This window comes from Loxodonta africana, chromosome 3 (assembly GCF_030014295.1).
Source record: "Loxodonta africana isolate mLoxAfr1 chromosome 3, mLoxAfr1.hap2, whole genome shotgun sequence".
Taxonomy (NCBI): domain Eukaryota; kingdom Metazoa; phylum Chordata; class Mammalia; order Proboscidea; family Elephantidae; genus Loxodonta; species Loxodonta africana.
This window is the reverse complement of record NC_087344.1, coordinates 32520532-32547318: the sequence shown is the minus strand read 5'-3', so window position 1 is coordinate 32547318 and position 26787 is coordinate 32520532. Positions and strand designations below refer to the sequence as shown.

The following is a 26787-nucleotide window of genomic DNA, read 5'->3' as shown; positions in this document are numbered from 1 at the left end:
CGAGGCAGCGGAGGCCGCGCGGGCGCCGCGCCCCGGCCGCCAGATGCATGGCCGCCGCGCCGTCCGGTAGCACCAGGTTGGGGTCGGCGCCGCGCCGCAGCAGCTCCTCCACTTCCCTGGGGACAGGGGACAGCGGCGTCAGCCTAGCCCTGGCCTTGGCCCAGCACGGCCCTGCCTGGGCCCCAGGCTCACCGCGGCTCCTCCGCCCGAAGCGCCGCCCGCAGCAGCTGCGCCAGCCGGTCTGCAGCGCCCATGGCCGGGCGGTGCCGGCTCTCCCCGAGCCGCCGGTTTCCCGCGCTATTCCCGCGCGCATGCGCCGCGGCGTACCGCTGCCCGTGGATCCCCGCTTGGGGTCCCCAGCCAGGCCGCGCCGCGCCACACCGGACCTGCGTCCACATCTGGTTCGGGGTTCGCGTCGGTGCCACCCGGACCCGAGACCCGGGGTGGCGCTCAGGAAAGAGGTCTGGGGCCACCGATAAGGGCTGGGGTGTGCCAGTATCTCAGCTCATATTGGGGAGACCCACCCCGCTGGAGGGGGTGGAGCTATGATGGGGACCCGGGGTGCCCACAGTATGGAAGTCTCTCGGAACCCTCTACTGAGAAGACCTCCATTGATGTGTTGTTTTTGCTTGCCAGGAGGTCACTTCTGACTCAGGACAACCCCATGTGTGCAGAATAGAACGGCTCCATCGGCTTTTCAAGGCTGACCTTTCAGTAGCAGATCGCCAGGCCTTACTTTCGAGGTGCTTCTAGGTGGTTTTGAACCACCAACCTTTTGGTTAGCAGTCAACTGCTTAACCATTTGCACCACCCAGGGGCTCCCCATTAGTGCGCACAGCCCCAATGCTACAGGAGGCCTCCCTGTCCAGCCCCCACCTCCAGAAGTTCTGTGCAGCAGTTTTCAACCCCGCGGGAGTGGGAGTCCATTACTTAGGAACGCTGACGCTGCTGTACCTCTGCTGCCCTCAGCCTCCTCTGTAAAATGGAGGCTGGTGTGAGGATTGAAGGAGCAGGCACAGGACACACTAGGTGTTCAGTAAATGGTCACCGGGAGGCGAGAGCAGTTGCTCAATAAAACTATTTTCATCTCATATGGAGCTAAGAAAATCTGGCTGGTAAACTTCTTTCACAAGTGCACATTATCTAGAAAAGTGGTTGAATGGTGGACCTGTAGTGTGTTACCCCTATCCCCTTCCTCTGGGAAACATCCACACTTCCCTGATAGAACTGTCGATCTTCCAACCCCTGGGGAAAGGCATGATCTGGGCCCAACCAATCAGAACATCCTGGGGCTGTGGCCCATGGCTGTCCTAATGGGAGCTCACATGACCCAGGCAGGGCCAATCATACAGGGGTGCTGGGAGAGCCCTCACTTCACCTGGTTTGGGGTTTGGTGAGTGGTGGGGCCATCTCATCCCTCTCCAGGGTTGGGAGAAGGCAGGGCACATTGGACATCAACCATACAGGGCATTACATGTGTTGTCCAAGCACCCGGATACAGCCTGGCCTGAAGCCACCAAGCTTCTCAGCCACAGGAACCAACTCTTTCCTGTTTTGGCTCAGTGGATGGGTTTTTCTGTCATTTGCAACCAAGAAGATCCCAGTTAATACAAGTGGGCTGGGGTGGTGGATTCTCACATTTTTATTTTGATGACAAAATCCCACGGGAAAGATTAAAAGCTACAATTGACATCAACTAGGGGTGGGGGATCAGCTGGGGAACATGGAGAATGGGTGCACACAGCCTCTCGGTTGCCTCCTGGCACCCCCTCAGGTCTCCACAGAAGCCAGTCTGAGAGCTGCCACTCCAGGCCAAGGCTGTCACCATGCAGGGAAGCTGAGGTGCTCACGGCTGGCTCAGACAGTGGCCTCAACCTCGGCGGCCTCATCCTCCTCTTCTAGCAGGCTGTAGGAAGCGTGGCTCTGGCAGGGCCGCTGCAGCGGGTGAGCCAACAGCTTGGCCATGCAGTTGTGCAGCTCAAGGGCCGGCCCCGCCAACGCCACCTCATACTTGTAGCTTGTGCCCTTGGTATCCAGGCTGCCCATGAAAGCAAACATGTCCTGGGGAGGCCACGAAGAGGGGTCTGGTCAGCCAGGGGTTCCCCTAGACAGGCCCTCCCTGCCTCTGGAGGGCTTCCCAGAGGAGGGGGCTTCCCAGAGGAGTTCTCCAAGCAGAAAATACTTTCAGCATTCAGCAACCACTCCCTCCCACCTGCACAGTCCTCCCCCTCTAGGTAGAGACACAGTCGGACACAGATACCCCCAGCCCCAATGACGTTCTTTCTTAAGGAGCAGGGAAGGCATCCCAAAGGAGGGCCTTCTGAGTTGAGTATTAATGGGTGAGTAGAAGGCTGGTCTCCACTTTGTAGTTGGGAAAACTGAGGCTCAGAGAGGTAAGGGGCCCACTCAAGGTCTCACAGCTACTTGGGGCTGAGATGAGAAGAACCAGCAGAGCCTGGGGAGGGCCCAGTGAAGGCACAGGCAGGAAGGGCAAGAAACAATAGAGGCTGGGGAGGAGGTAGATGGAACCCAGACATGTTCCCTGAGCCAATGTCCCAAGGACCCCCAGCCTCCCTAGCATGTGACTCCTGCCTTATTTGGCCACTGTGAGCTAACAGCATACACATAAGCAATGGCTGTTGAATGACTGAATGATCATGGCCCAACTGGGCCAGGGCTCCAGGGCTGGTAAATGGAGGTAAGGACCCCTGTGGAGGATCCCCCCAGACCCCAGGTAGTCACCCATACCTGCCCCACACGTTTGCCATGGCCGCTCACCTTCCAGCTCATCTCCTCCTCCTTCTCATCTGCACCGTTGTGGATGTAAACAACATCGAAGAAGAAATATGGACACTGGAACATTTTCTGCAGGGGAAGAACACCAGCCTTGGAGGCTCAAATCATCCCCTGCCCCCATGGCCATGATCCTGAATGCTCCTTCAGCCCCTGAAATCCATTCCCAGGTGCCCCAGCCACTGCCGCTGGGAAGTCCCTCCTGGTGTCTAACCACCACCCAGCTGGCTCCAGGTGTCCCTTCCTCTCCGTGGCCCCACCCACCTTCATGGGCTCCGTCAGGGAGAACTGGGGCTGGCAGGGCGGACGGCTGTAGACGAGTATGGTGCGGACCACATATGGGGGCGGGATCGTCTGCACATTCTCTGTGACTGGCAGTTCCGTCTTCTGCTGGCTGCAGAGCCGGAGGGCAGGGTCCGGCCAGAGCACACCCTGAGGGTCTGCCCTGCTCATCACCCTCAAAGAGAGCCCAGCTCCTCACCAGGTGGGCAAGGCCCCTCCAGAGTTCACTGCTGCCTCTGAACCTCCCCACCCTGCTGTTCCTTCTGCCTGGAGCACCTCCCCGCCTCATCTCTCCCCCAGTGAGCCTTCACAGACCCCTGGGGCTGGATTCTACTCTGTCCACCCTCAGAGCCCTAAGCGTCCCCCATCACAGCTGAGCTGGAACTGCCTAGTGACATGTACCTCCCCTACCAGGCCAGGATACCCTGATGCAGGGACCATATCTTCTTTGCTAAGTCAGCATCCCAGGTGGACCCCACCCTCGTCCAGGATGGGGTAATGTTTGGGCAAAGAGCACTAGGCAAATGGAGGGTTCTTAATAGTAAAAAGCAAACCTTATCACCAATAAGAAAAAGTCAACATCTCCACAGAAAAATAGCCAAAGTCCACAAATAGATAAATAACTGGGAAAATACTGAACGGCTTAAAAATGAACAAAAAGAAGAGAGAATGCTGAACTGTCAAATACTGTGTTACATACAATTTTTTAAAAATGTAACAAAAAGAGGCTCAAGGAAAAGCACAGCAAAGTAACGTGCAGCCTTTCCCCACCTATCAAATGGGTAGAACTTTCAACAGGAGGATCAACCCCAGTATTAGGGAGCCTGTGAGGAGACAGAGCACCTCAGTCATCAATGTTCAGAGGTAAGTATTTCTTAAGAAAATTCTTCAGCGAAGTCTAGCAAAATCAGAAGCATGCAGCTAGTCTTTGACCCAGTATGTCCTCCACTGGGAATTTACCCCAGGGACTCATTTGCAAAACCGGCTGAGATGGTCGTACCAGGTTAATAAGGATGAGAAAGGGGAAAGAAAGGAGTTAGTTAAAACAGCGGTTGGCAAACAAAAAGTGGTTTTTACATATTTTAAAGGGCTGAAAAAATAAAAAGTAGAATATTGCCTGACAGGTGAAAAGTCTATGAAATTCAAATGTCAGTGTGTGTCAATAAAGTTCTGTTGATACACATCCACACCCATCCATTATGTATTGTCTATGGCTGCTTTCTGGAAACAACAGCAGAGTTGAGTAGCTGTGACAGAGACCCTAAGACCTGCAGAGCCTGAATTATTTACCATCTGGCCCTGTATGCTAAAAGTCTGCCAACCCCTGGGTTATAAAAAAAAAAAAAGATGAGGGCGAAGGAGCATGTGGCAGTCACAGAACTAGTGTGAGACTCGGGGAAGGGCCTCTTTTGAGAAAAATGTTTCCAAACAGAGAAGTGAACGACTGTTCCAGGGGGAGAGGCTGGGAGTGGGGAGGCTTTGGGGCTCCACTGACTATGTCTGTGCTGGTTGGAGCTTTTGCCCACAAAGGATCTTTCCTTCTAAAGGAAAAATATCCTTTCTCCTTAGGGACTTACATGAGGCTGAAGAGGCCTTCAAGATCTGGCGGAGTGCTAAGGAGAAGGCAGGTAGCAGAGCGGTGCCAGGCAGGGGCGGACAGGTCCCTGACACTGGGAGTGACCATTTCCCACAGTTCTGCTAGAGACGTGCTATGTGACCCTGGCTAAGTGGCTCCACCTCTCCGAGCCTCGGTTTCCCCTCAACATGAATCAGGAGATGGGGGACTAACATTGGATACCCTGGAAACTCTGGAGGACTCAAAACTCCCTTTCCTTTACGGTGAGGGATGCTGTCCTCACAAAGCCTGAGCCTGAGACCCCAACCCTCGTCCCCACCATTCCCAGCCCCCACTGTCCTCCCCCTTCACTTCCAACTGATTACTTTTTTAACTTGCTGGGACCAGGGATCCTTTTCTACTCAAGTTTTTACTTTAATGTTCAGCTAGAGTCTCTGGGTAGTGTGAACAGGGAATGTGCTCAGCTGCTAATCAAAAGGTTGGAGACTCAAGTCCACCCAGAAGTACCTCAAAAGAAAACCCTGGCAACCTGCTTCTGAAAAACTAGCCACCAAAAACCCTATGGAGCACAGTTCTACTCTGATACGCACAGGGCTGGCATGAGAGAGTCAACTCGATGGCAACTGGCTTTTATTAATGTTCAACTTGGCATAAAATGTGCTGCGCCCGGGTTGAAGGGGCCATAGGGGTAACTGCAACTTTGGGGTTACGTGCTGCCGTATACTGAACGCTTACTGTGTACCTGGCCCTGCATGAAGTGCCCCCGTGCGGGTACATCCTAGACAGCCTAAGTCAGGATCTGCGAAGCTCTTCCGGTGGTACTTGGTGTCAGAAACAAGCTGTTTCTGCTATTTGTACGAATGCCTTTATCTTCCCAGGAACTCTCTGGGTTAGGCAGTTTGGCGCCCCATTTGGCTGTCTCTCTTGTTAGCTGTCATCCGTCGGCCCCTGACTCACGGGGCCCCCATGTGTCACAGAGCACAACTGCGCTCCATAGGGTTTCCTTAGCTATCATCTTTATGGCAGCAGATCACCAGGCCTTTCTTCCGTGGCACCACTGGTTGGGTTCAAACTGCAAACCTTGACGTTAACAGACAAGTGCAAACCATTCAAGCCCCTCAGGGACCTCTGTGCACCCAGTAGGTGCTCAATAGAAACCAGCTGCTGAGTCTACGCCAACTCCTGGTGACCCCATGTGTTGCAGAGTAGAACTGCCCCACAGGGTTTTCCTGCCTGTAATCCTTACTGAAGCATTTCACCAGGACTGTGCTCCGTGACGCCACTGCGTGGGTTCACACTGCCAACCTCTGGGCTAGCAGCCAAACACCAACCGCTTGGGCCACACGGTATCTTTGCCCCATTTTAAAGACGGGAAAACTGAAGTTCAGAACTGGGATCTGAATCCAAGTGATCCTGAGCCAGCCAACCCTCTCCCCAGCTCGGGTGACAGGAAGGGCCACCCCCCCCCGCCACAGGGGGTACCCCCAGGAAGGATACTGAAGGTGGAGCAGGAGGCGGTCTCCAGGTCGTAGAGGCAGCTGCACAGTTCACGGGGGTCAGAGGTCAGGCCTGACAGCTACAGGAGGCAGAAGGCTCAGCGGAAGGGTCCGGGCCTCACCCCCAAGGTACCCCCGCGCCCCCCACCCCGCCTCACCCAGGCCGTGTCATCGTTCACCACCACCAGGGCGAACTCGTGGCTCTTGTCGATCTTGTGCTTGGTCCGAACAAACATCTCAATCATCTTCTGGGAGACGTTGAGGGCGTTGGTTTTAGAGCTGTGGGGGGAGGCAGGCAGTGGGGCGCACTGAGGCAGGGCCTCCTGGACCGAGGGCCCCAGGGCTCCTTGCCCACTCAGCTGGGAAACCTTCCACCACCCCCAAGATGATGTTCAGAGGTGCAGGTCGGACACCAGGTCTGGCTGACCTCTGAGGTCCCACCCTCTCCAGGTGGCGCCCTCTGGGCAGCCCAGTTCTCACATTCACTCCACTTGAGCCCATGCTGGAACTCTCCTTGGCAGGACAGTCGTGGGCAGGTAGCAGGGAGGGGAGGGCAGGCTCATCCACAAGACCAACCGGAAGCCCCTCAGGCCTGGGCCACCTGACCCTGCAGCGACTCAGGTGGCTCAGGGCAGGGGCTTTGGGGTCAGCCAGGCCTGGTTCTGAATCCCGGCTCTGCTCACTCCCTGAGACCTCTGCTTCTCACAGCCTGTTAGGGATTAAACTGTGTCTCCCAGAAATATGTGTTGTAAATCCTAACCCCTATACCTGTGGATGGAGCCACAGCGGTGCAGTGGTTAAGAGCTTAGATGCTAACCAAAAGGTCGGCAGTATGAGCCCACCTGCTGCTCCTTGGAAACCCTAGGGGGCAGTTCTACTCTGTCCTACAGGGTTGCTATGGGTTGGAATCAACTTTTTTGTTTAATACCCGTGGACGTGACCCCATTTGGGAATAGGTCTTTCCTTGTTATGTGAATGAGGCCATATCAGTGTAGGGCGCGTCTTACACCAATCACTTCTGAGATATAAGAAGAGCAGATAAGGCACAAGAGCAAGCAAGCACAGATGGGGAAAATGCAGATGCCATCTGGATATCCCCACGGAGTTGCCTCCAACTCATAGTGACCCCATGAGTGCAGAGTAGTACAGGGTTTTTCAAAGCTGTGACCTTTTGGAAGCAGAGTGGCAGACCTTTCTTCCAAGGCACCTCTGGTTGGGTTCAAACCGTCAACCTTCCAGTTAGCAGTCAAGCGCGAAACCATTTGCTTCACCCAGGGACTCCAGAATGCTGGGGAAGCTGAGACAAGGATTTTTCTCCCAGAGCTGACGGAGAGCCTTCCCCTAGAGCTGGCACCCTGAATTTGGACTAGCCTCCTGAACTGTGAGAAAATAAACTTCTGTTCTTTAATGCAGGTATACTAAATCAGAACCTACATTTTAACAATATCACCAGGTGATCCTTATGTATAAAAAATTTTGAAAACCACACTGCTCTACTAGTGGTTCTCAAAACTGGTCCCTAACTAGCACCATTAGCCTTGCCTCAGTAAAAATGCAAATTCTCAGCAGGGGTTCAAACCAGAACCAACCAGTTCAAAGCCCCCACTTTAAAGTCACCCACTTATGGTACTTCTGTTACAGCAGATCTAGGACTTTGAGATGGGGGAGTGTTCATTTAAATTTTCTAGAAGTTGCTCGTTCAGAGTGGGTTTAGGGACCTGGGGAGATCAGATGCTTCATTAGGTTCATGACCTCGAACCAGAGCCCATAGAGAGCAGGCTCCAACCTAGATGAGGTTCCACCTGCCTCAGATTTCCCTGTTGGCGAGCCTCTAGTTGCTCCGGGGGACAACTGGTACTGGAAGTCTCTGTGACAGGGCCCCTCCCCAGCCACGGCTAGGTGTTTGAGCCCCAAGATGTCCATCTCACCCGTTGAATGACTCCAGCTTTGGCAGTGACATTTCCTCTGACAGGTCTAGGCAGATGATCTGCAAAGGATGTTGGGGGGTGGTGAGGGGCCCTGGGTCCAGCAGCAACTGGCTGTGAACACCAGCCCCCAGACAGCCCCACTACTCAAGCCTTCCCCTGCCAAGCAGCCCCACTGACAAGGCAAAATGTTTTTGTTAGTTGCTGTCGAGTCAGGTCCAATTCATGGCCACCTCATATATAACAGGGCCCGGGTGGTGCAGTGGTTGAGAGCTACAGCATGCTACGATGCTAACCAAAATGTCATCAGTTTGAATCCACCAGCTGCTCCCTGGAAACCCTAAGGAACAGTTCTACTCTATCCTATAGGGTCACTATGAGTTGGAATCAACTCAATGGCAATGGGTTTTTTGGTTTTATATGTAACAATATGAACTGCTGCCTGGTTCCGCACCATCTTCACAATCCTTGGGGTATATCTGAGTCCATCGTGGGGCTATTGTGTCAATTCATCTCAAGGAGGGTTTTCCTCGATTTTGCTGACCCTCCAGTTTACCAACTATGATGGGCTTTTCTAGTGATTGGTCATTCCTGCTGATGTGTCCAAAGTAAGTGAGGCAAAATCTCATCATCCTCACTTCTAAGGAACATTCTAGTTGCATTTCTTCCAGGACTGATTTGTTCGTTCTTCTGGCATCCCTGGTATATACCACAGTCTTCACCAACACCACAATTCAAGTGCATCAATTTTTCTTCTGTCTTCCTTTTACACCATCCAGCTTTTGCACACACGTAAAGTGACTGAAAAGACTGTGGCTTGGCTCAGGTGCATCTTAGTCACCAAAGTGACATCCTTTGCTTTTTAACACTTTAAAGAGGTCTTTTGACAAGGCGATGTAGCGACCGCCCCATTCCCAACCAACACTTACCACCTTCTCTGGACAGTTGACCCTCGGTGTTCGAACCTGGACCTCAGGGGCTGGCGGGGGCACCTGCCAGGGCTTTGGGCCAGCACCTGGTGGGTTGGGAGTCCCATCGTCAGCACTGGCTGCCTCACCCTCACCCTCACTACGGCTGCCCACGTTGGCCTGGGTCCCCAGCGCCCGGTCCTCGGCCCCCTCCGGGTTGGAGCGTGTGCGGGGCCGAGGCTCGGCAGACTGCTCTTCCTCCTCCTCTTCTTCCTCAGTGGGGCTGCTGGGCTCTGCAACTTCCATAGTTCCTGTGTAGCTGGATACAGCAGGGATGGGGGATGCCAGGATCCTTCCCTTCAGGGTTTAAAGAATACTCGGTTAATAAAAAAATAATGACAGTGACGTTTCCTCCAAAACGTCCAGGCAGATGATCTGGGACAGAGGACTGGGCATGAGCTGTTTACCAAATATAAGAGTCACCCCTCGCAGGGCCTCAGTCTCCTCAACTGTAAGATGGACAGTTTTTACACCTATTAGCCCAGCATCATCCATTCTGAATTAAGGTAATAACCTCCCACTTTTCAGTAGAGTTAACCTTGCCCCTCGGCTTCCTGACCAATGAGCACATTCCAGCACCCTGGCCACTGTGACTGGCTCAGTGACGGGCACACGACCCAACACATGCCAGTAAGGGGCAGCTATGGGACTTCCAATGGTGCTATTAAAGAAGAGGGGCTCCCTTTAGGGGTGTGCAGGCTGGTATGCCCACTCAGAAAATGACATAAACAGACTTCTGAGCGCCCGGATCCAGCTATGCCTGAAACTTACCAGTTCTGTAAGCTAGCAACTTGCCTTTCTTGCTTAAGTCAGATTGAGTTGGATTTTCTGTCCCCTGAAACTGGAAACGTCTTCGCGAATAAAGTAATAATAACTTCTAGGATTCTCCCACGAGGGCGCTGGGATGCCTGGAGGATGTCTGTGGAGGGGAGAGGCAGAGATCTGGGTGCTACAGAACCCTTTGCGGGGAGACAGAACGCCGGTGGAACAGTTTGACTATATGGACAATGCCCGGGATGGCCTCTGAGAGCCTTGCAGCTCCCACAACCTCTAAGGAAAACAAAGCTTTAACTGCAGCAAGAACGATGGAGGCTAGACTGCAGGAGAAAACAGAGCTGAAGGCGGCAGCTCAGGGCAGGGGAGCAGCTGGATATCTGGGGTCAAAACTAGGGGAGCTGGGCCTCTAGGGATGGGCCCTGCACGCTTTCACCACCCAACTTCTGCTCACCGAAGCCGGAGCCTCTTTCCAAATCGGCCGACGACTCCCTAAGAAGCTGCCATCTTCCTGGCCGGAAGTGACGATAACCCACCGCAAGGCCTCCTGGGAAGTGTAGTTCTCGTTGCGAGCGAAGAGCTGAGCCGACGAGGCCCGATGCGTGCTTGGAAGCTGATAGGCTGAGACTGCTAAGGGACTGAGTTTCTAATATTCCTGGAGGAACCAAATTAAACTGATCAATACGGTGATAGGCTGGTAAGAGCAGGGCGGGTGGGGCTTTCAAGGTAAGAGGCTCAGAGAGATGGAGGAGGTCTAACTTGCAATGTGATAGGCTGGGCGGGCGGCATTTAGGGTGAAGAGGCAGGGCTTGGGAGGTGATTGACAGAGTAGTCCTGGCTCTCAGAGGGGGTGGATTTTCCAGATGGAAGTGGGCGGGGCCTGGCCCCGAAACCACGCCCAATTGTTTCATCTTTCTCGTTACTTACATATATTTGCATCAACCAAAAATACTAAGGCAGAACAATTTCAAATCACCTTTTTAAAAATTTTTTTTAAATTGTGGTGGCACAGTAGGTAAGCGCCTGGCTATTAACAGGAAGATTGGCAATTGGAACCCAGCAGCTCTTCTAGGGGAGGAAGATGCAGCAGTCTGCTTCCAGCCTTGGATACCCACTGGGGCAGTTCTGTTGTTTAAGTGCCATGAAGTCCGGCGCATAGCGACCCCATGTACAACAGAACTGCCCGGTCCTGCACCATCCTCACAATCGCTAGGCTTGAGCCCATTGTTGCAGCCACTGTGTCAACCCAATTTGTTGAGGGTCTTCATCTTATCAAGTATGATGTCCTTCTCCAGGGACTGGTCCCTCCTGATAACATGTCCAAAGTACGTGAGACAAAGTCTCACCGTCCTCGCTTTAAGGAGCATTCTGGCTGTACTTCTTTCAATACAGATTTGTTCCTTCTGGGAATCTAGGATACATTCAGTATTTTCACCAACACCGTAATTCAAAGGCACCGAGTCTTCTTCCGGCTTTCTTATTCACTGTCCAGCTTTCTCATGCATATGTGGTGGCTGAAAACATCATGGCTTGAGTCAGGCACACCTTAATCTTCAAAGTGACATTTTTGCTTTTTAACACTTTGAAGAGGTCTTTTGCAGCAGATATGCCCAATGCAATAAACCGTTTGATTTTTTGACTACTGCTTCCAAGATCTTCCAGAGTCGTGGAATTGACATCAGGGCAGCGAGTTTATATAGGTAAAAGCACATTTGCCGTTTCCTGAATTTTTTCATCACCCTTATCAGAGGCTCTTCATGCACATTTCTCCCTTTAGCCCCCAAACCACTTTGAGCCTCAGTTTATTTGTAAAAGAATGGGTTAAGCCTGCCCCAAGCTGTTGCTGTTGAGTCGATGCCAACTCATGGTGACCCCACAGGGTTTTCAAGTCTGATTTCTCAGAAGTAGACTGCCAGGCCTTTCTTCCAAGGCACCTCTGGTTGGACTCAAACCTCCAAGCTTTAGGTTAGCAGCTGAACGTGTTAAACATTTGCACCACCCAGGGACTTTAAGCCTGCCCAACCAAGAAACCAAACTCATTGCCTCTGATAGTGACCCTGTTGGGCAGAGTAGCACTGCCCCATAGTGTTTCCAAGTCTGTAAATCTTTACAGAAGCAGACTGCCGCATCTTTCTCCTGTGGAGTGAAGCATGGGTTCGAACTGCCGACCTGTTGGTTAGCAACTGAGCTCTTTAACCACTCTGTCACCAGGGCTCCTTAAGCCTGCCCACATCTGCCAAATTCTGATTCAATGACACAGTCTGAAGGAGCTGTTTAAGCTGAGCCTTGAAGAATGAAGAATTTGTCAGAGAATCAAGAAGGAAAAAGGCATTCCAGGCAGAAGGAACAGCTCGGGCAAGGCCAGGAGGTTTGGAAGAGCCTTGGGGTGATCATGGAGCCTCTAACACGTTAATATGACTGGATTTTATAGAGGTTAGGAGGGAGGCACTAGACCTCCTGGGCACTCTCTAGTCTTAGAATTTCTACTTTTCTACCTACATCCCTTAGCCTTTCATTCCTGGGAGACACAGAGGCAGGAAGACCCAGCCCTCTGGGAGACACAGAAGCGGGAAGACCCCTGTCAGTCGGATTAGACCCCAGCCTTTGTACACAGGAGTTTAAACCAAGCGCAGAAGAAAGGATATCTCAGGCAAAGGTGACAGCATAGTCAAAGAACCTGGGGTATGAGAGAGTTGAAAACCTTCAGCTGTCCTTGAATATCATTGTGGCTAGAACATGGAGTATACCTGGGAGTAGGCAGCAGGTATACTTTTTAAAGGCCTTGAAGAGCTCGAAATTTCTCCTAAGGGCAATAGGGAGCCATAGAGGATGCATGAGCAGGAGAGGGACAGTGAGATCGCTGCCTTTGGAGCCTGGGTGGGAAAGATAGTGGAGGGGGCCCGGAAGCCCAGGAAGGGAGCTGGCATCCAAGTGGAAGGGGAGAAGCTTGAGTTCTGACTATGGGGTGGAAACTAGGAGGCCCATTTAAATTGGATTCGCGAAAAATGGGCAGGATAGAATGACCACCCAGACTCTGGGGAATCCAGCTAAATGGAAGAGAAACAGGAGTTGGGAGAGAAAGCAGTGGTGGGATGGCCAGAGAGGTAGGAGAGAACAAAGAGGAGGACACATTATGATTTGGCTCCCTGATGTGCCCAGCCCTCTGCAAAGGGCTTGTTAAAATCCCCGTGACACTATGAGAAAAATTTGACAAGTATCCCCAATTTATAGATAAGAGAGCTGAGGCTGAGAAGGAGGCATCACTTGCTCAAGATTACTAAACCCGCACCTGTCCGTGACCAAGGTGAAAAGAGAACTGTGACCTCAGCACTGAAGGAACGCACAGAGAAGAAGAGCTCACAGAGGAACCAGACAAAGAGCATCAGCCCAGGGGAACATTCTGCATCCCAGGAAATAAAATCCAAGTTTCAAGGGTAAAGGAGCCATGGGGTTGGAGGCTGACATGGGGAAAGGCTGACATTTCAGGAGCTAGACACGTGTCCCACACAGGGGCTGGAGGAAGCCTCTGTCCTCAAGGAGGAAATGGTACAATAACAGGTCACATGACCGGGGGAGTGGGCTTCCTGTTTCCCCTGCCTCTCCCAGGCCAGTCTTGGTCAGCTCAGGCCTGAGCAAGCAGTGGCCAGAGTGACCCTGAGAGTGTTTGGCAACTTGGACTTCTGATCAAGGTGCCCCAAGAGGAACAGAGAAGTAGAGGGGAGTAAGAGGGCCGCATGCATGGTTGGGACCTCTGGTTCAGAAGAAACTTACATAGAAGTGGGGGCTTTGAGGTCCTGGGCCCAGGCCCAGAGACGAGGAAAAGAGACAGGAGAGGGCATAGATTTGGTGAAAAATAAGGGGACAAAAGAAAAGGGGAGGTCAGAAGGCCCTTGTGAGGTAGTGAGCTGCCCGTCAAGAGAAGTATTCAAATATGCAAATCAACATTGATAACTCAAGAGCCCTTCCAGAGGGGAAAAGCAATGCCCCATCTCATAGAAGAGAAAATTGAGGCCAACATTTGCCCAGGACAGCAAAGCAGGAGCTGAGGCCAGGCTGTGTTTTTAGGGGCTGAGGAAGGAGGACCCAGAGGGCACTGATTTCTGGACAATAATGAGTGCCCGGGCCATGCGACCCCGAAGTCGGCGAGGGAGACATCCTCCACCCGTGAGTGTCCCACCCCCCTTCCCCGCTGTGCCCAGCCTCTCAGGAGCCGAGGGCCCAGCCCTGCCTAGCTCAGAGCAAGGACTTGGGGGGTCGTTTGCAGGGTGAGTTGGACCCTGTGGCTGAGAGTTCAGAGGAGGCAGAGGCAGTAACTGGGAGCCCTGAGCCAGGCCCTGCACTACTGCAGGAGAGTCATGGCAAGTCAGAGCTGCTGGGCCCTGTGGCCGAGGCTGCTGGGCAGGACATGGGGAGCAGGTAAGAGCCGCTTGGCCTGTGCCGCTGACACCATCCAAGGCACTTCTTTCCCACCCACCATTCTGCCTAGGCCCCTTCCCTGCTTAAACACCCACCATGGCTCCCCATTGCCCTCCTGAGCCTGACTTTCAAAGCCCTGCCTGATGCTGACAGTTCCTGTCTACCAGCCACCCCGGACAACGCTTCCTTTTTCAGAACCTTCTGTCCCCCACCACCTTTGGCTGGGCTGTGCCCTTTAATAAAATGCTTTTATTTCCTTTGCAAAGGCCGACTCTTTCTTCTCTTGAGAGTCCCCACTCTGCTTCCCCAGCCCAGGGCCCCCTCATCTCTATCCAGTCTGTTTCCTGGATTCCAAGGCTCCCTTGGGCCGCCAGTGCCACAGCAGAGCTTTTGGCAGCTCCCTACCCTGCTCACACCTCCCAGGGACCCTGAGGTTTAAGCTCCCAGAATTCCCCGCTAAGTGCCCAGTGGCTCAGCCTCCTGGCTTGGTCTCCCCAGGAGAGACAAGGAACTTGATGGAGACTTCGGCGGGGGAGTAGCCTCAGCCCTTGAGGGCTCCCAGAAGCCTGCAGAGGAAGTCCACCAAGCCCCAGAGGCAGCCCCACGGGATAGGGAGACCATCCCCCCCAAGCCTGGAGCCCCCGATGTGTTCCAGACCCTCCTGCATGCTCTGAGTTCCCTGGAGGCAGCTGTTGCTGCATGGCGCCAGCAGCCCCCCAGCTGTCCTGGCCCAATGGAAGCAGACAGCAGAAGTGAGGGGGCAGGGCTCCTCAGGAGGCAGGAGGAGGCAGGGGGCTGCCAGCGGGAGGCAGCCCGCCTGACCGAGAGGAACGCCTGGCTGCAGCTGGCCCTAGACAGTCGTGAGGACGAGCTGGCCCGCACACAGGCCTCCCTCCAGGCCATGCGGATGGAGAAGGAGACGCTGCAGAGAGAGGTGAGTGGTTGGTCCTGTCTGAGGGAGGAGGCAGGACCTGCTTAGGCAACGCTTGTTCATTTGTTCATTCCACATACATTTCTGGAACATCAAATGTGTGCCGGACACTGCTGAGTCCAGTAACCAGAAGAAAGATCCCTTGTAATCTTAGTAAGGTGGTCAGGGAAGGCCTTAGTTTAAGGTGGTCTGAGGAGGTGACGCTTGAGTAAAGAACAGAAGGAAATGAGGGAGGAATCATGCAAGGAGCTGGGGGAAGAGTGTTCCAGGTAGAGGGAATAGCATGTGCAAAGGCCCTGAGGCAAGAGCACGCCAGGCATGTTCAAGGAACGGCAAAGAGGCCAACGTGGCTGGAGTGAGCAAGTGAGGGGGAGAGTGGGGGGGAGATTAGGGCAGGAGGTGACAAGACAGAGCTTGCAGGGGGGCCTGGTGGGCTGCATAGGACTTCAGCTTTTGTTCTGAGTGAGGAGTGAGCCGTGGAATGTTCTGAGCATAGGAGGGACATGACCTGACTCAGACATTCACAGGTGGCTGAGGGGAGGACAGACCTTGGAGGGTAAGGGCAGGAGTTGGGAGACCAGGGAGGCGGTGACTGCAATGATCCAGGTTAGCAGTGGAGGTGGTGAACAGTGGAAAAATTCTGGATGATGTCAAAGGTGGAGCTGACAAGAGTGGGTGTGAAAGCTAGAGAGGAGTTGAGGACAGCTCCAGAGTTTGGGGCTGGAGGAATTGGAAGAGAAAGATGGGCAGGCTGTGGGAGGGGTTGGGGTGGGGGCAGGCTTCTTGGTGGAAGGAGATGGGAGCTCCCCAGCTCCTATTGACGGATGAATAGGAGTTTGCCTTCTTGGAGGATACTAGGAGGTTTGTTTGGGTCCTGATGAGTTCGAGGTGCCCATGAGACACCCACGTGGAGCCATCAAGGGAGCAGGTGTATGTCTGAATCCAGAGCTCAGGGGAGATCTCAGGGCAAGAGGAAGACATTTGGGCATCTTCGCGTGTGGATGGGATCCCAAACCATGTGACTGGAGGATATCTATGGGGAGGGAGCCCCCCATCTTCAAGCTGGACTAACAGAGAGACCCAGGGCTTCAGGAACCCAGACCAAGGAGCGAGACCCATTTTGCTGCTAAGCAAGATAAGTCTTGGGTGGCTAAGAGACTTCCCCAAGGTCGCATAATGAGAGATTTGGTGGTATCTGTATCTGGAACTTCTGCCTTTTAGCTGAGGGTCTTGTTCCCCAGGAACAGGCGCTGGGGAGGGATGGTGAGCGGTTGAAGCCCCTAGGCCTCACATTCCCACTGTCCCTCCCAGGTCCAGGAGCTGCAAGATTCCCTGCTGAGACTGGAGCACTTCCCACCTCCCTCCCACAGCCAAGGGGGCAGCTCAGGCAGTGGTTCCAGCAGCCCCGGGGCAGGCGGGGAGGCCTGGGGGACTCAGGTAAGTAAATGTGGGAATCAAGAGCTCATGATCCTGAGATAGTTCAGGGGAGTGAGATTTATATCCAATTGTTTCTGGGATTGGAAAAGATCTGAAGTCATGATCCTGGCCCTCGGTGACCATCGGGGTTAATCAAGTCACCTCTTCCTGGCAGGACTCCTTCCCCCTGGCTCACCCCCTGCTCCGGCGCCTCCGGAGTGATTCCAGCACCCAGATTCTTGGACCTCTCCCCACCCGGTCCCTTGCCCCCGAGATGCAAATCATGGAAACCCAGATTGACCAGCTCCAGGGGTAAGAGTCACAAATGCTGAGCTAGGAAGGGCACCAGCACCTCCCCCAGTTGGAGTAGGAGAAGGGGAGAGATGGGAGTCAGATCCTGGCTGCCCCAGTAGGCCTCTAACTTTTCCTCTTCCCCACCTTTGGAGGCAGGAGCATCGAGAAGCTCAAATGCTTCAACCGTCTGCTGTCGGCTGTGCTCCAGGGGTACAAGGGCCGGTGTGAGGGTCTCAGCATGCAGCTGGGCCAGCGGGAGGCTGAGGCCACAGCCCTGCACCTGGCCTTGCAGTACAGGTCAGTATACCCCATCAGTGATGCCCCTGGCTGAGGAGGAGGTGGGCACCCCGGCAATGGCCCCATTCAAAAAGGGGGGCAAGGCCCTCCCCGGAAAGCAGTTTCTCCCACCACAACTATTAATTAAAGGTAGCCTTAGTCCAAGGTTGCTGAAGGAGTCTGAGTTTTCCAGGGGCGGGGGCGAGGAGGAAAGTGAGGGTCCCGGGAGCAGTTGAGACTGGAACTCATATAGTAAAATGAGGGCAGGCTTCCTGGTAGAAAAAGATTGGAGCTGGGGTTCTGAGGAATGAATAGGAGTTTGCTCTCTGGGAGGAGACTAGGTGACCTGAGCATCCTGGAGCACTCAGGACTGATGTCCCGCAGTGAACGCTGTGAGGAGGCCTATGGGGCCTTGCTTGCTCTGTGGAAGGCCAGCTTGGGAGCAAGGAAAGGAGCCTCGGTGGGTGACCTGCAGGCAGCTGAGAAGGAAGCATGGAGGCTGTTGGCACAAGAGGAGATTGCCATAGATGGAGAAGCACCACGGGATGCCCAGCCAAGGTATGCCTGGGGACCCTGGGACTGGGCTGACCAGTGAATGAACCCCTGATTGGGAGGTGGGGTTCCCAAAGATGGCCCTGTGTTGGAGTTTGGCATGGTTGTGTCCAGCAAGGACTGGAGTTGGCCTGTTGCTACTCAATGAGGTTGGCATGGCAGTTGATTGGATTGGCATAGGACCCACCATAGTTGGCACAAAGGTGGATGGATGATGGTGCTTTACAAGGCTGGCCTGATGATACTCATTGAGGTTGGCATGATGCTGCCAAACAGGGTTAGCATACTGGGTGATGGTGTTCATTGGTGTCAGAGGGTGGAGTAGTATCAGAACCTGTCTAACTTCAGGGGTAATAATGCAAATCAAGATCAGCATCAGCCCAAGGCTGATTCCTCTGAGGTAGATGTCAGACTTACCTCCTCCCTCCAACCTTTTTACCAATTCTGACACCAGCCGTCCCTCCCACAGCACTCTCTAGTTCTCTTCTAGGTTCAATAATCCATTGCAATGGCCACACAAAACTCACAGACCATACTTACAGCTAAGGAGCTTAATAATGAATTAACAGGTTACGTCTCAGGATCAGGCTTAAGGAAGCATGTAGGCAAAGTCTGTTTTCTTCAGGACAGCTCCCTCTGCTCCTCCTAGCCATGCAGGCTTCCTCTTGGCCCTGATGTTTTTCACCACCAACTCTGCTGCAGGGCCACTTCCAGGCCTGTCACTGCCAGTTCTACTGCTGGGCCCCTTCTAGGCCTCTCACAATCTTCAGTGTTAAAGCCCTTGTTACAGCTCTCGAGGAGGTTTCTTGCCTCTTCTCTCTCTCTGCTTCTTCTCCCATCTTTCTTCTTTCTGCTTCCTGTTGCTTTTTTTCCTGCATCTTTCTATCTAAAAAACTTCTGTGGGGTTGGCTGCTTATATGCACAAACTCCTTGTCAATTTCAAGGAATGGCCCTCCCCCCAGGGCCGCAAATTTACCAATCCCCTCTTGGTAGGCCACAGACACCTCATTTGCATAGTCTATTGACCAATCCCTGCAAGGTGCATACCAATCACAGGGCAGGCTGCAGCTCAGGGCCAGACAAAAAGTATCAAACCAAGTTGTTTTACAGCTTTCCCAGGAGATGTCAATCAACCTGGACAAAATAACAAAATGTTCTTGGGTAGAAAATTAGGGCAAAGGTAACTCCTCAGAGCTTAGGGGGAAAATCTTCCAAGCCATTTTTCCAAAGCACCAAGGGAAAAGGCCACATAAAGGAACTTAGTTCACCATAATTGGGTTGGTGTGATGGTGTCCACCATGATGGCATGGGCGATGGTGCCCATTAGGTAGTCATGATGGTGACCACCATGTTGTCTTGATGGATGATGGTGCCTGTTGGATGGTCATGATGTCTTGGTGGATGACGGTGCCTGTCTTAGTTATGTAGTGCTGCCATAACAGAAATACTACAAATAGGTGGCTTTAACAAACAGTAACTTATTTTCTCACAATTTAGGAGGCTAGAAGTCCAAATTCAGGGTGCTGGCTATAGGAGAAGGCTTTCTTTCCATGTCAGCTCTGGAGGAAAGTCCTTGTCTCTTTGAGCTTCTGCTCCTGGGCAATCTTCATGTGTCTTGGCATCTCTCTTCCCTGGTCTCTGGTTGTTAGCTTGCATTTAATCTCTTTTATATATCAAAAGAGATTGACTCAAGATACACCCTACACTAATCCTGCCTCATTAACATAACAAAGATAACTCATTCCCAAATGGATTTACAACACATATTTTTTGGGGACACGATTCAATCCATAACAGTACTCCTTGGGTTAGTGTGATTGTCTACCATACTATCTTGATCAATGATGGTGTTCACTGACTGGGTTGGTGTGATGGTGTCTACCCTATTGTCTTGATGGATGACAGTGCTTATTGGAGTTTACTTTATAGTGATTACCATGTTGGTATAAGAGGGTCCACCACAGATGGCATAGGATCCATTGTGGTCAGTAAAATGGAAGATGATAGTGCACCAGGGTTGGCATGAGGTTAGCACAACCACGTCCACCAGTGTTTACACAGACTCCTCTTCTGTTTCCATAGACCCGAGGGCAGCAGTGTGGACACGCCAACGCTACAGGAGGTTGCTACCCAGCTCAAAGGCTACATCCAGCGTCTCCAGAAGCACAGTGCTCTGATGAAGATTCCCCTGGAGCCTGGCCCCACCCTGGCACCCATGTCCAATGTGCCCCAGTCGGAAGCCATGCTGCAGGCCATGTTGGAGACTCGGCCTGGCCCAGCTCTGCCCCAGCTGGAGAAGATGCAGATCCAGCAGGACCTAGTAACCACGCGGGTACTCATGGGCTGTGGTCACCCTGTCAATCAATCCTGCCAAGACAAAGCTTTTTCACTAAGGCAGAGAGGGGGCGTAGCTGGAGGGACCAAGGCGCAAAGGAGGGGTCTTCGGGCTTCCTGGAGGAAGGAGAATTAGAGCTATGGTTTTGAGGGGTGAATAGGAGTTTGTCCTCTGAGTTTCATTTTCTCATTAGACTCCCAATCTGGCTTTCAAAAATGCCCTTCCTATGGGAAAGAGAGGAAACCCTGGTGGCACAGTGGTTAAGTGCTACTGCTGCTAACCAAAGGGTCAGCAGTTCGAATCTGCCAGGTGCTCCTTGGAAAATACGGGGCAATTCTATTCTGTCCTATAGGGTCGCTATGAGTCGGAATCGACTTGATGGCACTGGGTATGGGTATGGGAAAGAGGTGGGGGCAGAGGACATAATCTGGCGCTTGTAGCCTTGTGTTAAATACTCCAGGTTCTGGAGTTGAAGAAATGCAGATGCTTCCACTGAGCTGGTACTTGACTTTGTCTAAGATACTTGCCTTCTCTGAACTGCCATGTTACAGCCATGTATACATATGTATATTATGTGCAATATGTATGTATATAGCAAACATATTTTTTATATATTGTGGTAAATATATAAAAGACAACATGGTGGACACCATCACACTAAGTCAATGGGCACTATCATCCAACAATACAAAACATTTGACATTTGAATAATCGTCACACAGCCATAGCTTTTATTATTGTCGTTGTTGGGTGCGGTCAAGTTGATTTTCGACTCATGGTGACCCCATGTGGAACCCCATAGCGCTTCCTAGGCTGTAAACTTTGTAAGAGCAAATGGCCAGGTCTTTCTCCTGTGGAGTCGCTGGGTGTGTTCAAACCGCTAACCTTTCAGTTAGGAGCCAAGCACTTAACTGTTGTACCACCAGGACTCTTTTATTGGGGGGATGGTATTTTTCCACCTCACAAAACCATGGTGAGGGTCAGACTTCTTGCCTGCCTAGCCTACAGTGTGTGCTTCAGTTTCCCTAATGGCTGATCTTATTGTTGTTATGTGCTATCGAGTGGGTTCCGACTCATAGAGACCCTATGTACAACAGAACGAAACACTGCCCGGTCTTGCACCATCCTCACAAATGTTGGTATGCTTGAGCCCATTGTTGCAGCCACTGTGTCAGTCCATCTCGTTGAGGGTCTTGTTGTTATTACCTGACATCAGTTCAGCCCCCAATTCATGGCAACCCCAAGCAGATCAAGATTGGACTGTTGTGATCCTTAGGGCTTTCCTTGGCTGATTTTTGCAAGTCAATTGCCAGGCCTTTCTTCCTAGTCCATATTAGTCTGGAAGCTCCACTGAAATCTGTTAAGTATCATAGCAATCTGCAAGCCTCCAGAGACAGATAGGTGGTGGCTGGTCATAAGGTGCATTGACCAGGAATCAAACCATATAGAAGATGCGGGTTCTATCACTGAACCACCATTGCCCTCCGTGGCTGGCCCTCGAGGCACAAATTCTCTGCCCTGTCCTCTGCCCCTCAGGAGACCCTGGCAGACCTGACACTTTGGCTACAGCTGGCCCGCCGGGAGAAGCAGGGCCTGGAGCTACGGGAGGCCGCCCTTCGAGTCCTGGGCCCAGCCCACCTGGTCCTTCTGGAGCAGCTGCGTTGGGAGCGGGCCCAGCTCCAGGCTGGTGAGGAGGACGGCAGTGGTGGAGACAGCAGTGGAGGCAGGAGCAGCGGGGATGAGGAGGGATGGGCCCAGGTGAGAGACCCATCTGGATCTGGGAGGGATAGCAGTATTATACTACTGGCTTTGTGGCCCCAGACAATCATGAGCCCCTCTGAGCTTTGGTTTCCATTTTGGCACAGAGTGGCACATATAATAGTTAAGCTGAGCATCAAGGTTCACACCTGTACCTTGGGATTTCTTTCTTTGAGGGTATGGAGCCCAATAAGCCTCAAGGGGTTTAGCATCTTCTCCTCAAACCTATTCCTTCTCCTTCATCCCAGCCCAAGGCCTGTCCATGTTCTCCCTCTCCATCCCTGCTGCCCTAGCCTGTGCCTCGTCTCCTAAATCTTAGCTCCAGCCTCCTCCCTAAGGCCTCCCCTTTTGCCCCTTCCTGTCTGATCTTGTCTGTTGTCTGCTTAAAACCTTCCATAGATAGCTTTCTAGAACTTTCAGAGTCCAGGCTCTTTAATGTGGCTCTTTGAATATCTCTCCCACCTCCAGGCCCTTGCACATGCTGGGCCCCTGCCTGGAACACCATTCGCTCTTTGTCTCATTCAGTCCTTGATCTCCTACAGTCTCAGCTCAGACATCACCTCCTCAAGGACACCCTCCTGGGTTGCTTTCAGATGAGGTCTCCATTTCTTATGTCCCAGGGAATTATTATCCGGGGAATAATTTTACCTTTATTAGGGGTTCTGTGAGGGCAGAGATATGGCCCCCACCACCTGGGTGTTTTGGGTGTCCACCTTAGGCTTAGCACACTTGGCTCTTCCCTCCCTTCTGCCCCCCTTAGGGCCCTCCTGCTGCCCCTGGTGGCATTGATGGAGGCCAGGTGGGCAGGGTTCGGGACCCCGAGGAGCTGGCCCGGGACTTGGAGGTGTCACTAACCCGGTATGTGCCTGGCTTCTGGGCTGGGAAATGGGTGGGCTTAGAGAGGCCAGGATGCATACCTTTGTACAGGTGTGTCTACCTGGAAACACTGGGCAGGTAGGTGGGAGGAGGAGAGGGACAGTGATTGGCCATGGCTGTGATCCCCTCTCCCCACCCCTGCACTAGGGCTGTGGACCTGCGGGGGCAGCTGCAGAGTCTTCGGGAAGAGCTGGAAGAGGCAACACAGAAGGCTAGAGCCAAATGCACTCAGACTGCCAAGCTGAACAGCAGCTTATGCAAAGCTCACAGGTGGGCCCACTGCCCTGGGTCCCTGTCCTGCCTCTCTGGTCAATTCAGCAGTGTCCCTGGCTCTCTCTGGGCCTCAGTTTCCCCTCTGTGAGGTGGGCAGTGCATTCAATTGTTCCCACACCTCCCCTGATGCCCAGTGAGACCCCAGGAGGACCCAATCCCAGGGAGCTCTGGTGTGGGGATGAGGGAGGGGCTGTTTCCTGGCTTAGCTCCCACCCCCACCAGTGCCCTGGTCCTTGCCCTCCGAGGAGCACAAAGGAAGCAGGAGGAGCAGCAGCGGAAGCTGCAGCAGCAGGTGGCACTAATGGAGGCCCGACAAGCAGAGGAGCTGGCTGTGCTGGAAACCACTGTGAGGGCTTTGGGGAGGCCCCAGCCGCCCCGCCCGCCACCCCAGCCAGGGGAGACCCTTCTGTAGACCCTGCAACAGGTTGCATCCAGAAGCGCCACAGAGTGGTGGCTGGTGATGTCATAAACACCCTGGAGTGACTTTATGTGACTTGGCTTGTTTGGGGTGTGTTTGGCACGTGATGGCCTGCTGGAGGGTGACTAGGAGTTTGAGAAAACCTTAATGTCTTTTGCACTCAACTACTAACTGAGAGGTTGGTGGTTCAAACCCACACAGTGGTGCTACGGAAAAAAGCCTGGTGATTTGTTTCTGGGAAGATTATAGCCATGAAAACCCTATGAAGCAGTTCTACTCTGTAACGCATGGGGGCGCCCTAAGTTAGAATTGACTAGACAGCAGTGGGTTTTTTTGTTTTGTTTCATGTCTTAGGATCTGGCCTGGCACCATCTGGAGTATAAGCCTGTCATGTCATTGGGGTTGGGCAGGAAGCCGACTGGGCTGTGGTGACAGTCCCTGGGGAATCAGAGACAAAGCTCTCCCACTTGAGCTGGGGGCTGAGGGGACAAATGAGGAAACTGAGGCTCAGCCAGTTTCTGAAGTTAAGTAGCCAGAGCTAAAATTCCAGCTGCCATCTGGACCCTTCCATGGGGGGAAGTTGGGGTGGGCATGCCTTCCCTCCCCATCCCTTCACAAGGAGGTGCTGGGTTTGGACTGGGAGATGTTCACAAAGAGGAGGAGGCTCATATCACAGAAGGGAAACTGAGGCTGGAACAGCTCAGGGTGTGCAAAGAGGAATGTTAGCTCCAAAGAGCACTTATTCACAGGGTGGAGACAGGGGAGGGGGGCCAGAAAGGTCTTTGGAATTTGGCTTTGAAGAATTTACAGCTAAGGCAGAGGGCTTCTGGGTGAAGTGTGGACTTAGGGGCTTTGGGCTGTACACAGATGAGTTCAGAGCACACAGTTATGGTTGGCAATGAGGCAGATTCATGACCTCCAGGGTGGGGAGTGCCCCTGGCCAGGCTGAGAAGTTCAGGCTTCTTCCTGAGGCTGATGGGAGCTATGGGAGGTGTTTATGCTTGGTTAAATGGTTTGCACTCAACTACTAACCTAAAGATCGGTGGTTCGAAACCACCTAGTGGTGGTACGGAAGAAAGGCCTGACAATCTGCTTCCATAAAGATTACAGCCAAGGAAATCCTATGGAGTTCTACTCTGACACACATGTAGTCGCTACCAGAAATCAGAAATGACTCCATAGCAATGGGCTTGATTTTTTAACAGCAGGCAGCTGATTAGTCTGTATTTGCACAGGCCACACCTCTTGCCCCCCCACCCCCCAATGGCCTAGCTGGGCCTAGAAAGCCGGGGTGGGCCTCACCCCAGCCTAGCAGGATTAGCAGCCAGCTGTCCTCTCCTGGGCAGTCACTGAAACCCAAGACAGAGATTAGAAAGCATTTTGTGTCCAGCCTGGGGGAGGAGGGGTCCGAGTCACACCTGTGCAGGTGTGTGTGAGGTGCTACCGGTTTCAAGAGAGGGGCCATGTACTTGGGGTCAGTTTCAGTCAGTGGCCAAGCCTGGACTTGAACCCTTGCTGCCTGAGTTGAGAGGTGGAAGGAGAAGGGACCAACAGCCACCTCTAACTCCTGGGGCTGTTCACCTTTGTACCTTCCTCAGTGTCTCTGGACCCAGTTGACTTTGAAGAAAGCAGGGGAACTGAGGCGGGCAAGACTGCCAATGGGGGGGAAGGGGCAGAAGAGCCAACTTTGCCCCCCTCCCCAAGCATGATCTAATCCCCCCAGGTTGCCCTTGTGGGGAAGGGGAGCCAAGGTCATCCGTAGGAGGGTGGGGTAAGAGTTTGCATGTGGTGGGTTTGCAAGGGGCGGGGGAGAGAAAGGGCCTGGGGTTGCCGTTGTAGGGTGGCCTGTTCACAGGCTGCCTGGGGAACATGGGCTGGCTGTTCCCACGGGCGCCCTCTCAGCAGATGGGCCTAGGACTCTTTGTCCCAGCTTTGTGGCCCCTGCAGGGTCAAATGTCACTGCGGGGCCACGGGCAGGGGTCAGGGGGGCGAGGTCAGGCCTGGACACACCCCCAGGCGGCCCCAGGGAGTGAGGGAGGCTACTGGGAGGAGGCGGGTTGGGTGGGGGTGGGGGGCACAGCTTGAACAATTGGAGGCTCTAGGGCTCATCCACCAAACCCACCCAACCCGTCCTTCTGATCCCCCCTGCCCCCTCCCCCAGGCTAGTCCCCCTCAGTTCCTCACCCCCTCCTGCCCAGACCCCCTCTGAACATCCTCCCTGAGCCTTCTCTCCCTTTTAATTGCCTTGGATCACTTCTCTGAGAACCCCCCCAACCTGTGTCCCTGAGCAACGATCCAGCAGGTCCAGGCCACTGGCCTAGGACCCCTGGCTTTTCCCCAAATAACCAGTCAGCCCCCACTCACTCCCAGGCAGCCCAGAACCAAAGGGTCCTCTCTGCCCACCCAGGCCTCTCTCCCCCAGCAGGGCGTAACATCAGGTTGTGGTCAAAACTCCACCCCAGTCAGACCTGTGGGTAGTTCCTAGGTGGATCAGATGGTTCACAGCTCACCTGCTAATCCGAAAGTTGGAATTTAGAACCCACCCAGAGGTGCTTCCGAAGGAAGGCTTGGAGATCAGCTTTCGAAAGTTTACAGGCTTGAAAACTCTACGAGGCACAATCCTACTCTGCAGCACATGGACTGGGAACCAACTCAAGGGCAACTTGGTTTAAGGCTTCGCTCACCAGGGACCCTGCCAGGCCCCCTCTGGGAGGCTAAGAGGCTCAGGGCTGGGTGGGCTTGACTCTCCCTGAGCCTCAGTTTCCCCCAAAGTGTTGCACAATTCCAAACACCTTTGCTCCAGGGGGGCGCCTCTTTAGGTGTCATCTGGGGTGGGGAAGACTCTTTCCCAAGGACCTCTCCTGAGAGGGGAGGCTTAGGAGCAGGAGGGGAAGAAGACACTGGTTTCTCCCACCCTGAAGTCCTCAGAGGCCCAGCCCATGTGCCCTGGTGTCAGGCTGGGTCCGGAGCACGGTGGGAGATAAGGCCAGGCGCTGGATCTGTGGGGTTGCCGAGGGGAAAGGTCACCATGGGAAGGGCTCCAATAGCCAGTTAAAGGTTAACAGGTCCAGAGGGAGAAACTTGCCTTCCCCTGCCCAGGGTTGTCCGGCCTCCTCTCAAACCAATGGTGCCTAATAAATGCGGGGACTGGCAGGGACTGCAGGCCGGAAGACATCTGCAGTCCAGCTGGCCGAATAGCCCAGCCCTTTCTGTAAAGCACAGAAAAAAAAGGAAATTAAAGGGGAAAGGGGGAGGCCCCAGAAGGGTCGGTGGGTGGGCCGTGCCTCGCCGTGCCCCTGGCTCGCCAGGAGGGTGGGCGCCCTGCCCCTGACTAGGGGCCCCCTCTGACCTCGCGCCCCCACCGTGAGCAAACCACAACCTCCCTTCCCTTTGGAGATCCCCGCTACCGAGCAAAGGGGTGGGGTCGG

At 53.5% G+C, this 26787-nt stretch overlaps 2 protein-coding genes across 5 annotated transcripts; one reads left to right on the top strand and one right to left on the bottom strand.

The window, feature by feature from the left end:
- Positions 1-1627: 1627 nt before the first annotated feature.
- BABAM1 (BRISC and BRCA1 A complex member 1) lies at positions 1628-10392 on the bottom strand. 2 transcript variants are annotated; one of them, XM_010593234.3, is made up of 10 exons: positions 10269-10392; positions 9836-9959; positions 9002-9337; positions 8076-8134; positions 6306-6426; positions 6149-6227; positions 4653-4677; positions 3058-3187; positions 2779-2865; positions 1628-2061 (listed from the first exon to the last, which is right to left on the bottom strand). In XM_010593234.3, exons 3-10 carry the CDS (start codon positions 9284-9286, stop codon positions 1858-1860), a joined length of 990 nt encoding a protein of 329 aa, XP_010591536.1. In that variant the 5' UTR covers positions 9287-9337; positions 9836-9959; positions 10269-10392; the 3' UTR covers positions 1628-1857. The 2 variants fall into 2 exon arrangements, with proteins under 2 accessions (XP_010591536.1, XP_003413081.1); XM_003413033.4 differs by having other exon boundaries at positions 9812-9959; positions 10269-10391.
- A 38-nt stretch (positions 10393-10430) lies between these two features.
- USHBP1 (USH1 protein network component harmonin binding protein 1) lies at positions 10431-25380 on the top strand. Of its 3 annotated transcripts, XM_023552248.2 has the most exons (13): positions 10431-13503; positions 13880-13978; positions 14079-14230; positions 14729-15164; positions 16473-16598; positions 16753-16889; positions 17028-17168; positions 17484-17705; positions 19782-20031; positions 21571-21792; positions 22553-22650; positions 22816-22938; positions 23164-25380. In XM_023552248.2, the coding sequence occupies exons 2-13, from the start codon at positions 13925-13927 to the stop codon at positions 23351-23353; spliced, it is 2151 nt and encodes a 716-aa protein (XP_023408016.1). In that variant the 5' UTR covers positions 10431-13503; positions 13880-13924; the 3' UTR covers positions 23354-25380. The 3 variants fall into 3 exon arrangements, with proteins under 3 accessions (XP_023408016.1, XP_003413324.1, XP_064137010.1); XM_003413276.3 differs by having other exon boundaries at positions 10431-13978; positions 17532-17705; XM_064280940.1 differs by having other exon boundaries at positions 10431-13978.
- Positions 25381-26787: the final 1407 nt, after the last annotated feature.